Source organism: Eucyclogobius newberryi, unplaced genomic scaffold, assembly GCF_026437365.1.
Source record: "Eucyclogobius newberryi isolate DKJ021-1_F unplaced genomic scaffold, fEucNew1.0.hap1 SCAF_14, whole genome shotgun sequence".
Classification (NCBI taxonomy): domain Eukaryota; kingdom Metazoa; phylum Chordata; class Actinopteri; order Gobiiformes; family Gobiidae; genus Eucyclogobius; species Eucyclogobius newberryi.
This window is the reverse complement of record NW_027315768.1, coordinates 1,140,918-1,164,692: the sequence shown is the minus strand read 5'-3', so window position 1 is coordinate 1,164,692 and position 23,775 is coordinate 1,140,918. Positions and strand designations below refer to the sequence as shown.

General features: G+C 52.8%; 1 protein-coding gene across 1 annotated transcript in view; it reads right to left on the bottom strand.

The window, feature by feature from the left end:
* LOC140359284 (thrombospondin-type laminin G domain and EAR repeat-containing protein-like) overlaps positions 1-22,806 on the bottom strand; it is a 146,310-nt gene extending 123,504 nt beyond the window's left edge. The window contains exon 1 of the mRNA XM_072444144.1: positions 22,582-22,806. Within this exon, the coding sequence (XP_072300245.1) occupies positions 22,582-22,806 (225 nt within the window). The remainder of the gene's footprint in view (positions 1-22,581) is intronic.
* Positions 22,807-23,775: the final 969 nt, after the last annotated feature.

Here is a 23,775-nt window from a genome sequence, read left to right as displayed (position 1 = left end):
GTAGGGTACAAAGTGAACTGTAGGGGGCAAAGTGAACTGTAGGGGGCAAAGTGAACTGTAGAGTACAAAGTGAACTGTAGGGGGCAAAGTGAACTGTAGGGTACAAAGTGAACTGTAGGGTACAAAGTGAACTGTAGGGTACAAAGTGAACTGTAGGAGGCAAAGTAAACTGTAGGAGGCAAAGTGAACTGTAGGGGGCAAAGTGAACTGTAGGGTACAAAGTGAACTGTAGGGGGCAAAGTGAACTGTAGGGGGCAAAGTGAACTGTACAGTACAAAGTGAACTGTAGGGGGCAAAGTGAACTGTAGGGGGCAAAGTGAACTGTAGGGGGAAAAGTGAACGTTAGGGGGCAAAGTGAACTGTAGGGGGCAAAGTGAACTGTAGTGGGCAAAGTGAACTGTAGGGGGGAAAGTGAACTGCAGGGGGCAAATTGAACTGTAGGGGGCAAAGTGAACTGTAAAGTACAAAGTGAACTGTAGGGGGCAAAGTGAACTGTAGGGGGCAAAGTGAACTGTAGAGTACAAAGTGAACTGTAGAGTACAAAGTGAACTATAGGGGGCAAAGTGAACTGTAGGGGGCAAAGTGAACTGTAGGAGGCAAAGTGAACTGTAGGGTACAAAGTGAACTGTAGGAGGCAAAGTGAACTGTAGGGGGCAAAGTGAACTGTAGAGTACAAAGTGAACTGTAGAGTACAAAGTGAATTGTAGGAGGCAAAGTGAACTGTAGGGTGCAAAGTGAACTGTAGAGTACAAAGTGAACTGTAGAGTACAAAGTGAACTGTAGAGTACAAAGTGAATTGTAGGAGGCAAAGTGAACTGTAGGGGGCAAAGTGAACTGTAGGAGGCAAAGTGAACTGTAGGGTACAAAGTGAACTGTAGGGTGCAAAGTGAACTGTAGGGTACAAAGTGAATTGTAGGAGGCAAAGTGAACTGTAGGGGGCAAAGTGAACTGTAGGAGGCAAAGTGAACTGTAGGGTACAAAGTGAACTGTAGGGTGCAAAGTGAACTGTAGGGTACAAAGTGAATTGTAGGAGGCAAAGTGAACTGTAGGGTGCAAAGTGAACTGTAGGGGGCAAAGTGAACTGTAGGAGGCAAAGTGAACTGTAGGGTACAAAGTGAATTGTAGGAGGCAAAGTGAACTGTAGGGTGCAAAGTGAACTGTAGGGGGCAAAGTGAACTGTAGGAGGCAAAGTGAACTGTAGGGTACAAAGTGAACTGTAGGGTGCAAAGTGAACTGTAGGGGGCAAAGTGAACTGTAGGGTACAAAGTGAACTGTAGGAGGCAAAGTGAACTGTAGGAGGCAAAGTGAACTGTAGGGTACAAAGTGAACTGTAGGGTACAAAGTGAACTGTAGGGGGCAAAGTGAACTGTGCGGTACAGAGTGAACTGTAGGAGGCAAAGTGAACTGTAGAGTACAAAGTGAACTGTAGGGGGAAAAGTGAACTGTAGGGTACAAAGTGAACTGTAGGGTGCAAAGTGAACTGTAGAGTACAAAGTGAACTGTAGGGGGAAAAGTGAACTGTAGGGTACAAAGTGAACTGTAGGGTGCAAAGTGAACTGTAGGGTGCAAAGTGAACTGTAGGGGGCAAAGTGAACTGTAGGGGGCAAAGTGAACTGTAGAGTACAAAGTGAACTGTAGGGGGAAAAGTGAACTGTAGGGTACAAAGTGAACTGTAGGGTGCAAAGTGAACTGTAGGGTGCAAAGTGAACTGTAGGGGGCAAAGTGAACTGTAGGGTGCAAAGTGAACTGTAGGGTACAAAGTGAATTGTAGGAGGCAAAGTGAACTGTAGGGTGCAAAGTGAACTGTAGGGGGCAAAGTGAACTGTAGGGGGCAAAGTGAACTGTAGGGTACAAAGTGAATTGTAGGAGGCAAAGTGAACTGTAGGGTACAAAGTGAACTGTAGGGGGCAAAGTGAACTGTAGGGTACAAAGTGAACTGTAGGGGGTAAACTGAACTGTAGGGTACAAAGTGAACTGTAGGGGGCAAAGTGAACTGTAGGGGGCAAAGTGAACTGTAGAGTACAAAGTGAACTGTAGGGGGCAAAGTGAACTGTAGGGGGCAAAGTGAACTGTAGGGGGCAAAGTGAACTGTAGGGTACAAAGTGAACTGTAGGGGGCAAAGTGAACTGTAGGGGGCAAAGTGAACTGTAGAGTACAAAGTGAACTGTAGGGGGCAAAGTGAACTGTAGGGGGCAAAGTGAACTGTAGGGGGCAAAGTGAACTGTAGGGTACAAAGTGAACTGTAGGGGGCAAAGTGAACTGTAGGAGGTAAAGTGAACTGTAGGGGGCAAAGTGAACTGTAGGGGGCAAAGTGAACTGTAGGGGGCAAAGTGAACTGTAGGGGGCAAAATGAACTGTAGGGGCAAAGTGAACTGTAGGGTACAAAGTGAACTGTAGGGGGCAAAGTGAACTGTAGGGGGCAAAGTGAACTGTAGGGGGCAAAGTGAACTGTAGGGTACAAAGTGAACTGTAGAGTGCAAAGTGAACTGTAGGGGGCAAAGTGAACTGTAGGGGGCAAAGTGAACTGTAGGGGGCAAAGTGAACTGTAGAGTACAAAGTGAACTGTAGGGTACAAAGTGAACTGTAGGGTACAAAGTGAACTGTAGGGGGCAAAGTGAACTGTAGGGGGCAAAGTGAACTGTAGAGTACAAAGTGAACTGTAGAGTACAAAGTGAACTATAGGGGGCAAAGTGAACTGTAGGGGGCAAAGTGAACTGTAGGGTACAAAGTGAACTGTAGGGTACAAAGTGAACTGTAGGGGGCAAAGTGAACTGTAGGGGGAAAAGTGAACGTTAGGGGGCAAAGTGAACTGTAGGGGGCAAAGTGAACTGTAGGAGGCAAAGTGAACTGTAGGGTACAAAGTGAATTGTAGGAGGCAAATTGAACTGTAGGGTGCAAAGTGAACTGTAGGGGGCAAAGTTAACTGTAGGGTACAAAGTGAACTGTAGGGGGCAAAGTGAACTGTAGGGGGCAAACTGAACTGTAGGGTACAAAGTGAACTGTAGGGGGCAAAGTGAACTGTAGGGTACAAAGTGAACTGTAGGGGGCAAAGTGAACTGTAGAGTACAAAGTGAACTGTAGGGGGCAAAGTAAACTGTAGGGGGCAAAGTGAACTGTAGTGGGCAAAGTGAACTGTAGGGTACGAAGTAAACTGTAGAGTACAAAGTGAACTGTAGAGTACAAAGTGAACTATAGGGGGCAAAGTGAACTGTAGGGGGCAAAGTGAACTGTAGGGGGCAAAGTGAACTGTAGGAGGCAAAGTGAACTGTAGGGTGCAAAGTGAACTGTAGGGTACAAAGTGAACTGTAGGGTACAAAGTGAACTGTAGGGTACAAAGTGAACTGTAGGGGGCAAAGTGAACTGTAGGGTACAAAGTGAACTGTTGGGTACAAAGTGAACTGTAGGGTACAAAGTTAACTGTAGGGGGCAAAGTGAACTGTAGGGTACAAAGTGAACTGTAGGGGGCAAAGTGAACTGTAGGGGGCAAAGTGAACTGTAGAGTACAAAGTGAACTGTAGGGGGCAAAGTGAACTGTAGGGTACAAAGTGAACTGTAGGGTACAAAGTGAACTGTAGGGTACAAAGTTAACTGTAGGGGGCAAAGTAAACTGTAGGAGGCAAAGTGAACTGTAGGGGGCAAAGTGAACTGTAGGGTACAAAGTGAACTGTAGGGGGCAAAGTGAACTGTAGGGGGCAAAGTGAACTGTACAGTACAAAGTGAACTGTAGGGGGCAAAGTGAACTGTAGGGGGCAAAGTGAACTGTAGGGGGAAAAGTGAACGTTAGGGGGCAAAGTGAACTGTAGGGGGCAAAGTGAACTGTAGTGGGCAAAGTGAACTGTAGGGGGGAAAGTGAACTGCAGGGGGCAAATTGAACTGTAGGGGGCAAAGTGAACTGTAGGGTACAAAGTGAACTTTAGGGGGCAAAGTGAACTGTAGGGGGCAAAGTGAACTGTAGGGGGCAAAGTGAACTGTAGAGTACAAAGTGAACTGTAGAGTACAAAGTGAACTATAGGGGGCAAAGTGAACTGTAGGGGGCAAAGTGAACTGTAGGGTGCAAAGTGAACTGTAGGGGGCAAAGTGAACTGTAGGGTACAAAGTGAACTGTAGAGGGCAAAGTGAACTGTAGGGTACAAAGTGAACTGTAGGAGGAAAAGTGAACTGTAGGGGGCAAAGTGAACTGTGCGGTACAGAGTGAACTGTGGGGTACAAAGTGAACTGTAGGAGACAAAGTGAACTGTAGGGGGCAAAGTGAACTGTAGGGGGCAAAGTGAAATGTAGGGTACAAAGTGAATTGTAGGAGGCAAAATGAACTGTAGGGGGCAAAGTGAACTGTAGGGGGCAAAATGAACTGTAGGGGGCAAAGTGAACTGTAGGGTACAAAGTGAACTGTTGGGGGCAAAGTGAACTGTAGGGGGCAAAGTGAACTGTAGGGGGCAAAGTGAACTGTAGGGGGCAAAGTGAACTGTAGAGTACAAAGTGAACTGTAGAGTACAAAGTGAACTATAGGGGGCAAAGTGAACTGTAGGGGGCAAAGTGAACTGTAGGAGGCAAAGTGAACTGTAGGGTACAAAGTGAACTGTAGGAGGCAAAGTGAACTGTAGGGGGCAAAGTGAACTGTAGAGTACAAAGTGAACTGTAGAGTACAAAGTGAATTGTAGGAGGCAAAGAGAACTGTAGGAGGCAAAGTGAACTGTAGAGTACAAAGTGAACTGTAGAGTACAAAGTGAACTGTAGAGTACAAAGTGAACTGTAGGGGGCAAAGTGAACTGTAGGGTACAAAGTGAATTGTAGGAGGCAAAGTGAACTGTAGGGGGCAAAGTGAACTGTAGGAGGCAAAGTGAACTGTAGGGTACAAAGTGAACTGTAGGGTGCAAAGTGAACTGTAGGGTACAAAGTGAATTGTAGGAGGCAAAGTGAACTGTAGGGTGCAAAGTGAACTGTAGGGGGCAAAGTGAACTGTAGGAGGCAAAGTGAACTGTAGGGTACAAAGTGAATTGTAGGAGGCAAAGTGAACTGTAGGGTGCAAAGTGAACTGTAGAGTACAAAGTGAACTGTAGGGTACAAAGTGAACTGTAGGGTGCAAAGTGAACTGTAGGGGGCAAAGTGAACTGTAGGGGGCAAAGTGAACTGTAGGGTACAAAGTGAACTGTAGGAGGCAAAGTGAACTGTAGGAGGCAAAGTGAACTGTAGGGTACAAAGTGAACTGTAGGGTACAAAGTGAACTGTAGGGGGCAAAGTGAACTGTGCGGTACAGAGTGAACTGTAGGAGGCAAAGTGAACTGTAGGGGGCAAAGTGAACTGTAGGGGGCAAAGTGAACTGTAGAGTAAAAGTGAACTGTAGGGGGAAAAGTGAACTGTAGGGTACAAAGTGAACTGTAGGGTGCAAAGTGAACTGTAGGGTGCAAAGTGAACTGTAGGGTACAAAGTGAATTGTAGGGGGCAAAGTGAACTGTAGGGTACAAAGTGAATTGTAGGAGGCAAAGTGAACTGTAGGGTACAAAGTGAACTGTAGGGGGCAAAGTGAACTGTAGGGTAAAAGTGAACTGTAGGAGGCAAAGTGAACTGTAGGGTAAAAGTGAACTGTAGGAGGCAAAGTGAACTGTAGGGGGCAAAGTGAACTGTAGGGGGCAAAGTGAACTGTAGAGTAAAAGTGAACTGTAGGGGGCAAAGTGAACTGTAGGGTACAAAGTGAATTGTAGGAGGCAAAGTGAACTGTAGGGTGCAAAGTGAACTGTAGGGGGCAAAGTGAACTGTAGGGTACAAAGTGAATTGTAGGAGGCAAAGTGAACTGTAGGGTACAAAGTGAACTGTAGGGGGCAAAGTGAACTGTAGGGTACAAAGTGAACTGTAGGGGGCAAACTGAACTGTAGGGTACAAAGTGAACTGTAGGGGGCAAAGTGAACTGTAGGGGGCAAAGTGAACTGTAGGGTACAAAGTGAACTGTAGGGGGCAAAGTGAACTGTAGGGGGCAAAGTGAACTGTAGAGTACAAAGTGAACTGTAGGGGGCAAAGTGAACTGTAGGGGGCAAAGTGAACTGTAGGGGGCAAAGTGAACTGTAGGGGGCAAAGTGAACTGTAGGGTACAAAGTGAATTGTAGGAGGCAAAGTGAACTGTATGAGGCAAAGTGAACTGTAGGAGGTAAAGTGAACTGTAGAGTACAAAGTGAACTGTAGGGGGCAAAGTGAACTGTAGGGGGCAAAGTGAACTGTAGGGGGCAAAGTGAACTGTAGGGGGCAAAATGAACTGTAGGGGGCAAAGTGAACTGTAGGGGGCAACGTGAACAGTAGGGGGCAAAGTGAACTGTAGGGGGCAAAGTGAACTGTAGGGTACAAAGTGAACTGTAGGGTACAAAGTGAACTGTAGGGGCCAAAGTGAACTGTAGGGGGCAAAGTGAACTGTAGGGGGCAAAGTGAACTGTAGGAGGCAAAGTGAACCGTAGGGGGCAAAGTGAACTGTAGAGTACAAAGTGAACTGTAGGGGGCAAAGTGAACTGTAGAGTACAAAGTGAACTGTAGAGTACAAAGTGAACTATAGGGGGCAAAGTGAACTGTAGGGTACAAAGTGAACTGTAGGGTACAAAGTGAACTGTAGGGGGCAAAGTGAACTGTAGGGGGCAAAGTGAACTGTAGGGGGCAAAGTGAACTGTAGGGTACAAAGTGAACTGTAGGAGGCAAAGTGAACTGTAGGGGGCAAAGTGAACTGTAGGAGGCAAAGTGAACTGTAGGGTACAAAGTGAATTGTACGAGGCAAAGTGAACTGTAGGGGGCAAAGTGAACTGTAGGAGGCAAAGTGAACTGTAGGAGGCAAAGTGAACTGTAGGGTACAAAGTGAATTGTAGGAGGCAAAGTGAACTGTAGGGTGCAAAGTGAACTGTAGGGGGCAAAGTGAACTGTAGGAGGCAAAGTGAACTGTAGGGGGAAAAGTGAACTGTAGGGTACAAAGTGAACTGTAGGAGGCAAAGTGAACTGTAGGAGGCAAAGTGAACTGTAGGGTACAAAGTGAATTGTAGGGGGCAAAGTGAACTGTAGGGGGCAAAGTGAACTGTAGGGGGCAAAGTGAACTGTAGGGGGCAAAGTGAACTGTAGAGTACAAAGTGAACTGTAGGGGGAAAAGTGAACTGTAGGGTACAAAGTGAACTGTAGGGTACAAAGTGAACTGTAGGGGGCAAAGTGAACTGTAGGAGGCAAAGTGAACCGTAGGGGGCAAAGTGAACTGTAGAGTACAAAGTGAACTGTAGGGGGCAAAGTGAACTGTAGAGTACAAAGTGAACTGTAGAGTACAAAGTGAACTATAGGGGGCAAAGTGAACTGTAGGGTACAAAGTGAACTGTAGGGTACAAAGTGAACTGTAGGGGGCAAAGTGAACTGTAGGGGGCAAAGTGAACTGTAGGGGGCAAAGTGAACTGTAGGGTACAAAGTGAACTGTAGGAGGCAAAGTGAACTGTAGGGGGCAAAGTGAACTGTAGGAGGCAAAGTGAACTGTAGGGTACAAAGTGAATTGTAGGAGGCAAAGTGAACTGTAGGGTACAAAGTGAACTGTAGGAGGCAAAGTGAACTGTAGGGGGCAAAGTGAACTGTAGGGGGCAAAGTGAACTGTAGGGGGCAAAGTGAACTGTAGAGTACAAAGTGAACTGTAGAGTACAAAGTGAATTGTAGGAGGCAAAGTGAACTGTAGGGTGCAAAGTGAACTGTAGGGGGCAAAGTGAACTGTAGGAGGCAAAGTGAACTGTAGGAGGCAAAGTGAACTGTAGGGTACAAAGTGAATTGTAGGAGGCAAAGTGAACTGTAGGGTGCAAAGTGAACTGTAGGGGGCAAAGTGAACTGTAGGAGGCAAAGTGAACTGTAGGGGGAAAAGTGAACTGTAGGGTACAAAGTGAACTGTAGGAGGCAAAGTGAACTGTAGGAGGCAAAGTGAACTGTAGGGTACAAAGTGAATTGTAGGGGGCAAAGTGAACTGTAGGGGGCAAAGTGAACTGTAGGGGGCAAAGTGAACTGTAGGGGGCAAAGTGAACTGTAGGGGGCAAAGTGAACTGTAGAGTACAAAGTGAACTGTAGGGGGCAAAGTGAACTGTAGGGGGCGCATCGGCTGACATTTAGAACAAAGCACCAGTAGAATCTATGATGCCAATGTAAGATTAAGAGGAGTCTGTTTTTTTAGAAAAACAAAACGTTTCGACTCATCCAAGAGTTATTCTCGATCTGTGAATCAAGACCGGGAACTCAGACATTTATCCTGCTCTGAGTAGGTCTTTATCAGGATAAAGGGTGTTTTTGGTTTCACTGGAAAATAAGCCTCTGTTTACTATCAGCCCTTTAATTGGCTATCAGCCTCCTATTGTAGCCTGACTTACTCTCTCTCCTCACTGAGGACCTGATTAGCATCAGAATGCTCTGGGCGTCGACTTCTCCAGAGATTCAAAACTAATTTTAAACAACAGGAAGGTTGAAAATTAAACCACTGTTTCTATTTAACGACTTTCTTTTTTCTTTTTTTAACAAAATAGCCTCTTTAACTCTTTCAAACCATCTTTTCTCCTGCTCAGAATCTTCTCCTCACTGTCTTCAATAGAGTGATTAGAGGCTTCAAGATGAAGATGCACGGCGCTCTGTGGTCCTGAACTCCAGTGTCTTCTGTGCTGATAGTCTCTTGTGCAGAGGCTGTTTAGTCTCACTATGTGACGCTCTTCACACTTTTCTTCACTGCATTGGACAGAATAAACTACATTGCTCTGTTTTTGTGTTGCATCTTGTCCTTAGGATGAACCAGGTTTTGTCTTAAAGTGTTTCCTGGTTTAAAATAAACAGAGTTCAGACGATACAACTGAATATGTTCTACAGTGGAACACTCCTGGAAGAAAGATTATACCACGTGTTTAAGAGAGAATCATAATGAAACGCTCGGACATAAAGGTGCTTTTGACTAAATACTGTAAGTGTCTTAAAGCTTTCACTACTCTGCATGACATGAACATGTGACAAACTTTAACAAACATTGTCATTCCAAGTGCTAAAGCTGCTCAACCACAGGACGAGTCTGGCTCTGAAGTCAACTTATGTGAACAAGACCCAGAGACGAGGGAGACGAGGAAGAAGAGGGGGACGAGGGAGACGAGGGAGACGAGGGAGAGACGAGGAAGAAGAGGGGGACGAGGGAGACGAGGGAGACGAGGGAGAAGAGGGGGACGAGGGAGACGAGGGAGACGAGGGAGACGAGGGAGACGAGGGAGAGACGAGGAAGAAGAGGGGGACGAGGGAGACGAGGGAGACGAGGGAGAAGAGGGGGACGAGGGAGACGAGGGAGAAGAGGGGGACGAGGGAGACGAGGGAGACGAGGGAGACGAGGGAGACGAGGGAGAGACGAGGAAGAAGAGGGGGACGAGGGAGACGAGGGAGACGAGGGAGAAGAGGGGGACGAGGGAGACGAGGGAGACGAGGGAGACGAGGAAGAGACGAGGAAGAAGAGAGGGACGAGGGAGACGAGGAAGAAGAGGGGACGAGGGAGACGAGGGAGAGACGAGGAAGAAGAGGGGGACGAGGGAGACGAGGGAGACGAGGGAGACGAGGGAGAGACGAGGAAGAAGAGGGAGACGAGGGAGACGAGGGAGACGAGGGAGACGAGGGAGAGACGAGGAAGAAGAGGGGGACGAGGGAGACGAGGGAGACGAGGGAGACGAGGGAGACGAGGGAGACGAGGGGGACGAGGGGGACGAGGGAGACGAGGGAGACGAGGGAGAGACGAGGGAGACGAGGGAGACGAGGGAGACGAGGGAGACGAGGGAGAGAGGAGGAAGAAGAGGGGGATGAGGGAGACGAGGGAGATACGAGGAAGAAGAGGGGGACGAGGGAGACGAGGGAGACGAGGGAGACGAGGGAGACGAGGGAGAGACGAGGAAGAAGAGGGGGACGAGGGAGACGAGGGAGACGAGGGAGACGAGGGAGACGAGGAAGACGAGGGGGACGAGGGAGACGAGGGAGACGAGGGAGAAGAGGGAGAGAAGAGGAAGAAGAGGGGGACGAGGGAGACGAGGGAGAGACGAGGAAGAAGAGGGGGACGAGGGAGACGAGGAAGAAGAGGGGGACGAGGGAGAGACGAGGAAGAAGAGGGGGACGAGGGAGACGTGGGAGACGAGGGAGAAGAGGGAGACGAGGGAGAGACGAGGACAAAGAGGGGGACGAGGGAGAGGAGGGAGAAGAGGGGGACGAGGGAGACGAGGGAGACGAGGGAGAAGAGGGGACGAGGGAGACGAGGGAGACGAGGGAGACGAGGGGGACGAGGGAGACGAGGGAGACGAGGGAGACGAGGGAGAGACGAGGGAGACGAGGGAGAGACGAGGGAGACGAGGGAGACGAGGGAAACGAGGGAGGCGAGGGATACGAAGGAGACGAAGGAGACGAGGGAGAGACGAGGAAGAAGAGGGGGACGAGGGAGACGAGGGAGACGAGGAAGAAGAGGGAGACGAGGGAGACGAGGAAGAAGAGGGGGACGAGGGAGACGAGGGAGACGAGGGAGACGAGGGAGAGACGAGGAAGAAGAGGGGGACGAGGGAGACGAGGGAGACGAGGGAGACGAGGGAGACGAGGAAGAAGAGGGGGACGAGGGAGACGAGGGAGACGAGGGAGAAGAGGGAGAGAAGAGGAAGAAGAGGGGGACGAGGGAGACGAGGGAGACGAGGGAGACGAGGGAGACGAGGGAGAGACGAGGAAGAAGAGGGGGACGAGGGAGACGAGGGAGACGAGGGAGACGAGGGAGAGACGAGGAAGAAGAGGGGGACGAGGGAGACGAGGGAGACGAGGGAGACGAGGGAGACGAGGGAGACGAGGGAGAGACGAGGAAGAAGAGGGGGACGAGGGAGACGAGGGAGACGAGGGAGACGAGGGAGAGACGAGGAAGAAGAGGGGGACGAGGGAGACGAGGGAGACGAGGGGGACGAGGGAGACGAGGGAGACGTGGGAGACGAGGGAGAGACGAGGGAGACGAGGGAGAAGAGGGAGAGAGGAGGAAGAAGAGGGGGACGAGGGAGACGAGGGAGACGAGGGAGACGAGGGAGACGAAGGAGACGAGGGAGACGAGGGAGAGACGAGGAAGAAGAGGGGGACGAGGGAGACGAGGGAGACGAGGGAGACGAGGGAGACGAGGGAGAGACGAGGAAGAAGAGGGAGAGAAGAGGAAGAAGAGGGGGACGAGGGAGACGAGGGAGAGACGAGGAAGAAGAGGGGGACGAGGGAGACGAGGAAGAAGAGGGGGACGAGGGAGAGACGAGGAAGAAGAGGGGGACGAGGGAGACGAGGGAGACGAGGGAGACGAGGGAGACGAGGAAGAAGAGGGGGACGAGGGAGACGAGGGAGACGAGGGAGACGAGGGAGACGAGGGGGACGAGGGAGACGAGGGAGAAGAGGGAGAGACGAGGAAGAAGAGGGGGACGAGGGAGATGAGGGCGAGGAGGGAGAGACGAGGAAGAAGAGGGGGACGAGGGAGACAAGGGAGAAGAGGGAGACGAGGGAGAGACGAGGAAGAAGAGGGGGACGAGGGAGAGGAGGGAGACGAGGGAGACGAGGCAGACGAGGGAGACGAGGAAGAAGAGGGGGACGAGGGAGACGAGGGAGACGAGGGAGACGAGGGAGAGACGAGGAAGAAGAGGGGGACGAGGGAGACGAGGGAGACGAGGGAGAAGAGGGGGACGAGGGAGACGAGGAAGAAGAGGGGGACGAGGGAGAGACGAGGAAGAAGAGGAGGACGAGGGAGACGAGGGAGACGTGGAAGAAGAGGGGGACGAGGGAGACGAGGGAGACGAGGGAGACGAGGGAGACGAGGGAGAGACGAGGAAGAAGAGGGGGACGAGGGAGACGAAGGAGACGAGGGAGAAGAGGGGGACGAGGGAGACGAGGGAGACGAGGGAGACGAGGGAGAAGAGGGAGACGAGGGAGACGAGGGAGACGAGGGAGACGAGGGAGACGAGGGAGAGACGAGGAAGAAGAGGGGGACGAGGGAGACGAGGGAGACGAGGGAGAAGAGGGGGACGAGGGAGACGAGGGAGAAGAGGGGGACGAGGGAGACGAGGGAGACGAGGGAGACGAGGGAGACGAGGGAGAGACGAGGAAGAAGAGGGGGACGAGGGAGACGAGGGAGACGAGGGAGAAGAGGGGGACGAGGGAGACGAGGGAGACGAGGGAGACGAGGAAGAGACGAGGAAGAAGAGAGGGACGAGGGAGACGAGGAAGAAGAGGGGACGAGGGAGACGAGGGAGAGACGAGGAAGAAGAGGGGGACGAGGGAGACGAGGGAGACGAGGGAGACGAGGGAGAGACGAGGAAGAAGAGAGGGAGGAGGGAGACGAGGAAGAAGAGGGGACGAGGGAGACGAGGGAGAGACGAGGAAGAAGAGGGGGACGAGGGAGACGAGGGAGACGAGGGAGACGAGGGAGAGACGAGGAAGAAGAGGGAGACGAGGGAGACGAGGGAGACGAGGGAGACGAGGGAGAGACGAGGAAGAAGAGGGGGACGAGGGAGACGAGGGAGACGAGGGAGACGAGGGAGACGAGGGAGACGAGGGGGACGAGGGGGACGAGGGAGACGAGGGAGACGAGGGAGACGAGGGAGAGACGAGGGAGACGAGGGAGACGAGGGAGACGAGGGAGAGAGGAGGAAGAAGAGGGGGATGAGGGAGACGAGGGAGATACGAGGAAGAAGAGGGGGACGAGGGAGACGAGGGAGACGAGGGAGACGAGGGAGACGAGGGAGAGACGAGGAAGAAGAGGGGGACGAGGGAGACGAGGGAGACGAGGGAGACGAGGGAGACGAGGAAGACGAGGGGGACGAGGGAGACGAGGGAGACGAGGGAGAAGAGGGAGAGAAGAGGAAGAAGAGGGGGACGAGGGAGACGAGGGAGAGACGAGGAAGAAGAGGGGGACGAGGGAGACGAGGAAGAAGAGGGGGACGAGGGAGAGACGAGGAAGAAGAGGGGGACGAGGGAGACGTGGGAGACGAGGGAGAAGAGGGAGACGAGGGAGAGACGAGGACAAAGAGGGGGACGAGGGAGAGGAGGGAGAAGAGGGGGACGAGGGAGACGAGGGAGACGAGGGAGAAGAGGGGACGAGGGAGACGAGGGAGACGAGGGAGACGAGGGGGACGAGGGAGACGAGGGAGACGAGGGAGACGAGGGAGACGAGGGAGAGACGAGGGAGACGAGGGAGAGACGAGGGAGACGAGGGAGACGAGGGAAACGAGGGAGGCGAGGGATACGAAGGAGACGAAGGAGACGAGGGAGAGACGAGGAAGAAGAGGGGGACGAGGGAGACGAGGGAGACGAGGAAGAAGAGGGAGACGAGGGAGACGAGGAAGAAGAGGGGGACGAGGGAGACGAGGGAGACGAGGGAGACGAGGGAGACGAGGGAGAAGAGGGAGAGAAGAGGAAGAAGAGGGGGACGAGGGAGACGAGGGAGACGAGGGAGACGAGGGAGACGAGGGAGAGACGAGGAAGAAGAGGGGGACGAGGGAGACGAGGGAGACGAGGGAGACGAGGGAGAGACGAGGAAGAAGAGGGGGACGAGGGAGACGAGGGAGACGAGGGAGACGAGGGAGACGAGGGAGAGACGAGGAAGAAGAGGGGGACGAGGGAGACGAGGGAGACGAGGGAGACGAGGGAGAGACGAGGAAGAAGAGGGGGACGAGGGAGACGAGGGAGACGAGGGAGACGAGGGGGACGAGGGAGACGAGGGAGACGTGGGAGACGAGGGAGAGACGAGGGAGACGAGGGAGACGAGGGAGACGAGGGAGACGAGGGAGACGAGGGAGACGAAGGAGACGAGGGAGACGAGGGAGAGACGAGGAAGAAGAGGGGGACGAGGGAGACGAGGGAGACGAGGGAGACGAGGGAGACGAGGGAGAGACGAGGAAGAAGAGGGGGACGAGGGAGACGAGGGAGACGAGGGAGACGAGGGAGACGAGGGAGAGACGAGGAAGAAGAGGGAGAGAAGAGGAAGAAGAGGGGGACGAGGGAGAGACGAGGAAGAAGAGGGGGACGAGGGAGACGAGGAAGAAGAGGGGGACGAGGGAGAGACGAGGAAGAAGAGGGGGACGAGGGAGACGAGGGAGACGAGGGAGACGAGGGAGACGAGGAAGAAGAGGGGGACGAGGGAGACGAGGGAGACGAGGGAGACGAGGGAGACGAGGGGGACGAGGGAGACGAGGGAGAAGAGGGAGAGACGAGGAAGAAGAGGGGGACGAGGGAGATGAGGGCGAGGAGGGAGAGACGAGGAAGAAGAGGGGGACGAGGGAGACAAGGGAGAAGAGGGAGACGAGGGAGAGACGAGGAAGAAGAGGGGGACGAGGGAGAGGAGGGAGACGAGGGAGACGAGGCAGACGAGGGAGACGAGGAAGAAGAGGGGGACGAGGGAGACGAGGGAGACGAGGGAGACGAGGGAGAGACGAGGAAGAAGAGGGGGACGAGGGAGACGAGGGAGACGAGGGAGAAGAGGGGGACGAGGGAGACGAGGAAGAAGAGGGGGACGAGGGAGAGACGAGGAAGAAGAAGGGGACGAGGGAGACGAGGGAGACGAGGGAGACGAGGGAGAGACGAGGAAGAAGAGGGGGACGAGGGAGACGAGGGAGACGTGGAAGAAGAGGGGGACGAGGGAGACGAGGGAGACGAGGGAGACGAGGGAGAGACGAGGGAGACGAGGGAGACGAGGGAGAGACGAGGAAGAAGAGGGGGACGAGGGAGACGAGGGAGACGAGGGAGACGAGGGGGACGAGGGAGACGAGGGAGACGTGGAAGAAGAGGGGGACGAGGGAGACGAGGGAGACGAGGGAGACGAGGGAGAGACGAGGGAGACGAGGGAAACGAGGGAGACGAGGGAGAGACGAGGAAGAAGAGGGGGACGAGGGAGACGAGGGAGACGAGGGAGACGAGGGAGAGACGAGGAAGAAGAGGGGGACGAGGGAGACGAGGGAGACGAGGGAGACGAGGGAGACGAGGGAGAGACGAGGAAGAAGAGGGAGAGAAGAGGAAGAAGAGGGGGACGAGGGAGACGAGGGAGACGAGGGAGAGACAAGGAAGAAAAGGGGGACGAGGGAGACGAGGAAGAAGAGGGGGACGAGGGAGAGACGAGGAAGAAGAGGGGGACGAGGGAGACGAGGGAGACGAGGGAGACGAGGGAGACGAGGGAGAGACGAGGAAGAAGAGGGGGACGAGGGAGACGAGGGAGACGAGGGAGACGAGGGAGACGAGGGAGAGACGAGGAGACGAGGGAGACGAGGGAGACGAGGGAGAGACGAGGAAGAAGAGGGGGACGAGGGAGACGAGGGAGACGAGGGAGACGAGGGAGACGAGGGAGACGAGGGAGAGACGAGGAAGAAGAGGGGGACGAGGGAGACGAGGGAGAGACGAGGAAGAAGAGGGGGACGAGGGAGACGAGGGAGACGAGGGAGACGAGGGGGACGAGGGAGACGAGGGAGACGTGGGAGAGACGAGGAGACGAGGGAGACGAGGGAGACGAGGGAGAGACGAGGAAGAAGAGGGGGACGAGGGAGACGAGGGAGACGAGGGAGACGAGGGAGACGAGGGAGACGTGGAAGAAGAGGGGGACGAGGGAGACGAGGGAGACGAGGGAGACGAGGGAGACGAGGGAGAGACGAGGGAAACGAGGGAAACGAGGGAGACGAGGGAGACGAGGGAGACGAGGGGGACGAGGGAGACGAGGGAGACGAGGAAGAAGAGGGGGACGAGGGAGACGAGGGAGACGAGGGAGACGAGGGAGACGAGGGAGACGAGGGAGAGACGAGGAAGAAGAGGGGGACGAGGAAGACGAGGGAGACGAGGGAGACGAGGGAGACGAGGGAGAGACGAGGAAGAAGAGGGAGAGAAGAGGAAGAAGAGGGGGACGAGGGAGATGAGGGAGAGACGAGGAAGAAGAGGGGGACGAGGGAGACGAGGGAGACGAGGGAGAGACAAGGAAGAAAAGGGGGACGAGGGAGACGAGGAAGAAGAGGGGGACGAGGGAGAGACGAGGAAGAAGAGGGGGACGAGGGAGACGAGGGAGACGAGGGAGACGAGGGAGACGAGGGAGAGACGAGGAAGAAGAGGGGGACGAGGGAGACGAGGGAGACGAGGGAGACGAGGGAGACGAGGGAGAGACGAGGAGACGAGGGAGACGAGGGAGACGAGGGAGACGAGGGAGAGACTAGGAAGAAGAGGGGGACGAGGGAGACGAGGGAGACGAGGGAGACGAGGGAGACGAGGGAGACGAGGGAGACGAGGGAGACGAGGGAGAGACGAGGAAGAAGAGGGAGAGAAGAGGAAGAAGAGGGGGACGAGGGAGACGAGGGAGAGACGAGGAAGAAGAGGGGGACGAGGGAGACGAGGGAGACGAGGGAGAGACAAGGAAGAAAAGGGGGACGAGGGAGACGAGGAAGAAGAGGGGGACGAGGGAGAGACGAGGAAGAAGAGGGGGACGAGGGAGACGAGGGAGACGAGGGAGACGAGGGAGACGAGGGAGAGACGAGGAAGAAGAGGGGGACGAGGGAGACGAGGGAGACGAGGGAGACGAGGGAGACGAGGGAGAGACGAGGAGACGAGGGAGACGAGGGAGACGAGGGAGAGACGAGGAAGAAGAGGGGGACGAGGGAGACGAGGGAGACGAGGGAGACGAGGGAGACGAGGGAGACGAGGGAGAGACGAGGAAGAAGAGGGGGACGAGGGAGACGAGGGAGAGACGAGGAAGAAGAGGGGGACGAGGGAGACGAGGGAGACGAGGGAGACGAGGGGGACGAGGGAGACGAGGGAGACGTGGGAGAGACGAGGAGACGAGGGAGACGAGGGAGACGAGGGAGAGACGAGGAAGAAGAGGGGGACGAGGGAGACGAGGGAGACGAGGGAGACGAGGGAGACGAGGGAGACGTGGAAGAAGAGGGGGACGAGGGAGACGAGGGAGACGAGGGAGACGAGGGAGACGAGGGAGAGACGAGGGAAACGAGGGAAACGAGGGAGACGAGGGAGACGAGGGAGACGAGGGGGACGAGGGAGACGAGGGAGACGAGGAAGAAGAGGGGGACGAGGGAGACGAGGGAGACGAGGGAGACGAGGGAGACGAGGGAGAGACGAGGAAGAAGAGGGGGACGAGGAAGACGAGGGAGACGAGGGAGACGAGGGAGACGAGGGAGAGACGAGGAAGAAGAGGGAGAGAAGAGGAAGAAGAGGGGGACGAGGGAGATGAGGGAGAGACGAGGAAGAAGAGGGGGACGAGGGAGACGAGGGAGACGAGGGAGAGACAAGGAAGAAAAGGGGGACGAGGGAGACGAGGAAGAAGAGGGGGACGAGGGAGAGACGAGGAAGAAGAGGGGGACGAGGGAGACGAGGGAGACGAGGGAGACGAGGGAGACGAGGGAGAGACGAGGAAGAAGAGGGGGACGAGGGAGACGAGGGAGACGAGGGAGACGAGGGAGACGAGGGAGAGACGAGGAGACGAGGGAGACGAGGGAGACGAGGGAGACGAGGGAGAGACTAGGAAGAAGAGGGGGACGAGGGAGACGAGGGAGACGAGGGAGACGAGGGAGATGAGGGAGACGAGGGAGACGAGGGAGACGAGGGAGACGAGGGAGAGACGAGGAAGAAGAGGGAGAGAAGAGGAAGAAGAGGGGGACGAGGGAGACGAGGGAGAGACGAGGAAGAAGAGGGGGACGAGGGAGACGAGGGAGACGAGGGAGAGACAAGGAAGAAAAGGGGGACGAGGGAGACGAGGAAGAAGAGGGGGACGAGGGAGAGACGAGGAAGAAGAGGGGGACGAGGGAGACGAGGGAGACGAGGGAGACGAGGGAGACGAGGGAGAGACGAGGAAGAAGAGGGGGACGAGGGAGACGAGGGAGACGAGGGAGACGAGGGAGACGAGGGAGAGACGAGGAGACGAGGGAGACGAGGGAGACGAGGGAGAGACGAGGAAGAAGAGGGGGACGAGGGAGACGAGGGAGACGAGGGAGACGAGGGAGACGAGGGAGACGAGGGAGAGACGAGGAAGAAGAGGGGGACGAGGGAGACGAGGGAGAGACGAGGAAGAAGAGGGGGACGAGGGAGACGAGGGAGACGAGGGAGACGAGGGGGACGAGGGAGACGAGGGAGACGTGGGAGAGACGAGGAGACGAGGGAGACGAGGGAGACGAGGGAGAGACGAGGAAGAAGAGGGGGACGAGGGAGACGAGGGAGACGAGGGAGACGAGGGAGACGAGGGAGACGTGGAAGAAGAGGGGGACGAGGGAGACGAGGGAGACGAGGGAGACGAGGGAGAGACGAGGGAAACGAGGGAAACGAGGGAGACGAGGGAGACGAGGGAGACGAGGGGGACGAGGGAGACGAGGGAGACGAGGAAGAAGAGGGGGACGAGGGAGACGAGGGAGACGAGGGAGACGAGGGAGACGAGGGAGACGAGGGAGAGACGAGGAAGAAGAGGGGGACGAGGAAGACGAGGGAGACGAGGGAGACGAGGGAGACGAGGGAGAGACGAGGAAGAAGAGGGAGAGAAGAGGAAGAAGAGGGGGACGAGGGAGATGAGGGAGAGACGAGGAAGAAGAGGGGGACGAGGGAGACGAGGGAGACGAGGGAGAGACAAGGAAGAAAAGGGGGACGAGGGAGACGAGGAAGAAGAGGGGGACGAGGGAGAGACGAGGAAGAAGAGGGGGACGAGGGAGACGAGGGAGACGAGGGAGACGAGGGAGACGAGGGAGAGACGAGGAAGAAGAGGGGGACGAGGGAGACGAGGGAGACGAGGGAGACGAGGGAGACGAGGGAGAGACGAGGAGACGAGGGAGACGAGGGAGACGAGGGAGACGAGGGAGAGACTAGGAAGAAGAGGGGGACGAGGGAGACGAGGGAGACGAGGGAGACGAGGGAGACGAGGGAGACGAGGGAGAGACGAGGAAGAAGAGGGGGACGAGGGAGACGAGGGAGACGAGGGAGACGAGGGAGACGAGGGAGACGAGGGAGAAGAGGGGGACGAGGGGGACGAGGGAGACGAGGGAGACGAGGGAGACGAGGGAGACGAGGGAGACGAGGGAGACGAGGAAGAAGAGGGGGACGAGGGAGAGACGAGGAAGAAGAGGGGGACGAGGGAGACGAGGGAGACGAGGGAGACGAGGGAGACGAGGGAGAGACGAGGGAGACGAGGGAGACGAGGGAGACGAGGGAGACGAGGGAGAGACGAGGAAGAAGAGGGGGATGAGGGAGACGAGGGAGACGAGGGAGACGAGGGGGACGAGGGAGACGAGGGAGACGTGGAAGAAGAGGGGGACGAGGGAGACGAGGGAGACGAGGGAGAGACGAGGGAGACGAGGGAGACGAGGGAGAGACGAGGAAGAAGAGGGAGAGAAGATGAAGAAGAGGGGGACGAGGGAGACGAGGGAGAGACGAGGAAGAAGAGGGGGACGAGGGAGAGACGAGGAAGAAGAGGGGGACGAGGGAGACGAGGGAGACGAGGGAGACGAGGGAGACGAGGAAGAAGAGGGGGACGAGGGAGAGACGAGGAAGAAGAGGGGGACGAGGGAGACGAGGGAGACGAGGGAGACGAGGGAAGACGAGGAAGAAGAGGGAGACGTGGAAGACGAGGGCGACGAGGAAGACGAGGGAGACGAGGGAGACGTGGAAGACGAGGGAGACGAGGAAGACCAGGGAGAGACGAGGAAGAAGAGGGGGACGAGGGAGACGAGGAAAACGAGGGAGACGAGGGAGACGAGGAAGACGAGGGAGACGTGGAAGACGAGGGAGACGAGGAAGACCAGGGAGAGACGAGGAAGAAGAGGGGGACGAGGGAGACGAGAGAGACGAGGAAGACGAGGGAGAGACGAGGAAGAAGAGGGGGACGAGGGAGACGAGAGCTGATCCTTCTGGACTAAACGTCCATGTCCTGGAGGGACTGAACAGTCTCACTTCATGACTCAAACTGAAGTGTTCTTAACGTCTCATCATTATTTACAGATCATGAGACACAAACACAGACTCTAAAAGAGACATTTTAAATAATGTCATATTCATGTGTAATAATGTCACATTCATGTGTAATAATGTCACATTCATGTGTAATAATGTCACATTCATGTGTAATAATGTCACATTCATGTGTAATAATGTCACATTCATGTGTAATAATGTCACATTCATGTGTAATAATGTCACATTCATGTGCAATAATGTCACATTCATGTGTAATAATGTCACATTCACGTGTAATAATGTCACATTCATGTGTAATAATGTCACATTCATATGTAATAATGTCACATTCATGTGTAATAATGTCACATTCACGTGTAATAATGTCACATTCATGTGTAATAATGTCACATTCATATGTAATAATGTCATATTCATGTGTAATAATGTCACATTCATGTGTAATAATGTCACATTCATGTGTAATAATGTCACATTCATGTGCAATAATGTCACATTCATGTGTAATAATGTCACATTCATGTGCAATAATGTCACATTCATGTGTAATAATGTCACATTCATGTGTAATAATGTCACATTCATGTGTAATAATGTCACATTCATGTGTAATAATGTCACATTCATGTGAAATAATGTCACATTCATGTGCAATAATGTCACATTCATGTGTAATAATGTCACATTCATGTGTAATAATGTCACATTCATGTGTAATAATGTCACATTCATGTGTAATAATGTCACATTCATGTGTAATAATGTCACATTCATGTGAAATAATGTCACATTCATGTGCAATAATGTCACATTCATGTGCAATAATGTCACATTCATGTGTAATAATGTCACATTCATGTGTAATAATGTCACATTCATGTGTAATAATGTCACATTCATATGTAATAATGTCATATTCATGTGTAATAATGTCACATTCATGTGTAATAATGTCACATTCATGTGTAATAATGTCACATTCACGTGTAATAATGTCATATTCATGTGTAATAATGTCATATTCATGTGTAATAATGTCATATTCATGTGTAATAATGTCACATTCATGTGTAATAATGTCACATTCATGTGCAATAATGTCACATTCATGTGTAATAATGTCACATTCATGTGTAATAATGTCATATTCATGTGTAATAATGTCATATTCATGTGTAATAATGTCACATTCATGTGTAATAATGTCACATTCATGTGCAATAATGTCACATTCATGTGCAATAATGTCACATTCATGTGTAATAATGTCACATTCATGTGTAATAATGTCATGTGTAATAATGTCACATTCATGTGTAATAATGTCACATTCATGTGCAATAATGTCACATTCATGTGTAATAATGTCACATTCATGTGTAATAATGTCACATTCATGTGTAATAATGTCATATTCATGTGTAATAATGTCATATTCATGTGTAATAATGTCACATTCATGTGCAATAATGTCACATTCATGTGCAATAATGTCACATTCATGTGCAATAATGTCACATTCATGTGTAATAATGTCACATTCATGTGTAATAATGTCAAATTCATGTGTAATAATGTCACATTCATGTGTAATAATGTCATATTCATGTGTAATAATGTCACATTCATGTGCAATAATGTCACATTCATGTGTAATAATGTCACATTCATGTGTAATAATGTCACATTCATGTGCAATAATGTCACATTCATGTGTAATAATGTCACATTCATGTGCAATAATGTCACATTCATGTGTAATAATGTCACATTCATGTGTAATAATGTCACATTCATGTGTAATAATGTCACATTCACGTGTAATAATGTCACATTCATGTGCAATAATGTCACATTCATGTGTAATAATGTCACATTCATGTGTAATAATGTCACATTCATGTGCAATAATGTCACATTCATGTGCAATAATGTCACATTCATGTGTAATAATGTCACATTCATGTGTAATAATGTCACATTCATGTGCAATAATGTCACATTCATGTGCAATAATGTCACATTCATGTGTAATAATGTCACATTCATGTGTAATAATGTCACATTCATGTGCAATAATGTCACTGATGTAAATAGAGAGTTTATTTTACCATTATTATTAGTATTATTTTGTCTTACGCTGTTTTTATTTTAATTTATCTTTATTTTCCCTCCATTCCTTTTGAAGAAATGAGAGGTTTTGTCTATTAGAGTTTTTCTATTTAAAGTGTTTTTTTAAACTTCCTATAAGTTCTGTCCTTTTCCTCTGTATCTACTGCGTTGCAACAATGGAATTTCCCCATGTGTGGACAATAAAGGAATATCTTATCTTAAACCTGGCACTGCTGTTGCTTCTCTCCTCTGCACATGCTCAGTTAGAGCTTCTCCTCTGCACATGCTCAGTTAGAGCTTCTCCTCTGCACATGCTCAGTTAGAGCTTCTCCTCTGCACATGCTCAGTTAGAGCTTCTCTTCTGCACATGCTCAGTTAGAGCTTCTCCTCTGCACATGCTCAGTTAGAGCTTCTCTTCTGCACATGCTCAGTTAGAGCTTCTCTTCTGCACATGGATGAATGTGACTTTATTTTACCATTATTTAAGTTTCCTTTATTGTTCTGTAAATTAAACCATGGATGCTCTGAGCGGCTCACCTTCTGCCTGAGCGGCTGGAGCTTGAACGTGGCCACGAGAGAGAACTCCTCTGGGAAGAGCTCACACTCTGTGAAGACCTGAGCAGCCGAGAAGCTGAGGCCTGAAGACACACGGAGACCTCTAGAGCCTCCGGACTGGACCAGCTGGATCTGAGAGTGAGCAGGACATGAGCACTGAGCGTGAGCAGACAGGACATGAGCACTGAGTGTGAGCAGACAGGACATGAGCACTGAGTGTGAGCAGACAGGACATGAGCACTGAGTGTGAGCAGACAGGACATGAGCACTGAGTGTGAGCAGACAGGACATGAGCACTGAGCGTGAGCAGACAGGACATGAGCACTGAGTGTGAGTAGGACATGAGCACTGAGCGTGAGCAGACAGGACATGAGCACTGAGTGTGAGTAGGACATGAGCACTGAGTGTGAGCAGGACATGAGCACTGAGTGTGAGCAGGACATGAGCACTGAGCGTGAGCAGGACATGAGCACTGAGCGTGAGCAGACAGGACATGAGCACTGAGTGTGAGCAGACAGGACATGAGCACTGAGTGTGAGCAGACAGGACATGAGCACTGAGTGTGAGCAGACAGGACATGAGCACTGAGTGTGAGCAGACAGGACATGAGCACTGAGTGTGAGCAGACAGGACATGAGCACTGAGTGTGAGCAGACAGGACATGAGCACTGAGTGTGAGCAGACAGGACATGAGCACTGAGTGTGAGTAGGACATGAGCACTGAGCGTGAGCAGACAGGACATGAGCACTGAGTGTGAGTAGGACATGAGCACTGAGTGTGAGCAGGACATGAGCACTGAGTGTGAGCAGGACATGAGCACTGAGCGTGAGCAGACAGGACATGAGCACTGAGTGTGAGCAGACAGGACATGAGCACTGAGTGTGAGCAGGACATGAGCACTGAGCGTGAGCAGGACATGAGCACTGAGCGTGAGCAGACAGGACATGAGCACTGAGTGTGAGCAGACAGGACATGAGCACTGAGTGTGAGCAGACAGGACATGAGCACTGAGTGTGAGTAGGACATGAGCACTGAGTGTGAGCAGGACATGAGCACTGAGCGTGAGCAGGACATGAGCACTGAGCGTGAGCAGACAGGACATGAGCACTGAGTGTGAGCAGACAGGACATGAGCACTGAGTGTGAGTAGGACATGAGCACTGAGCGTGAGCAGAC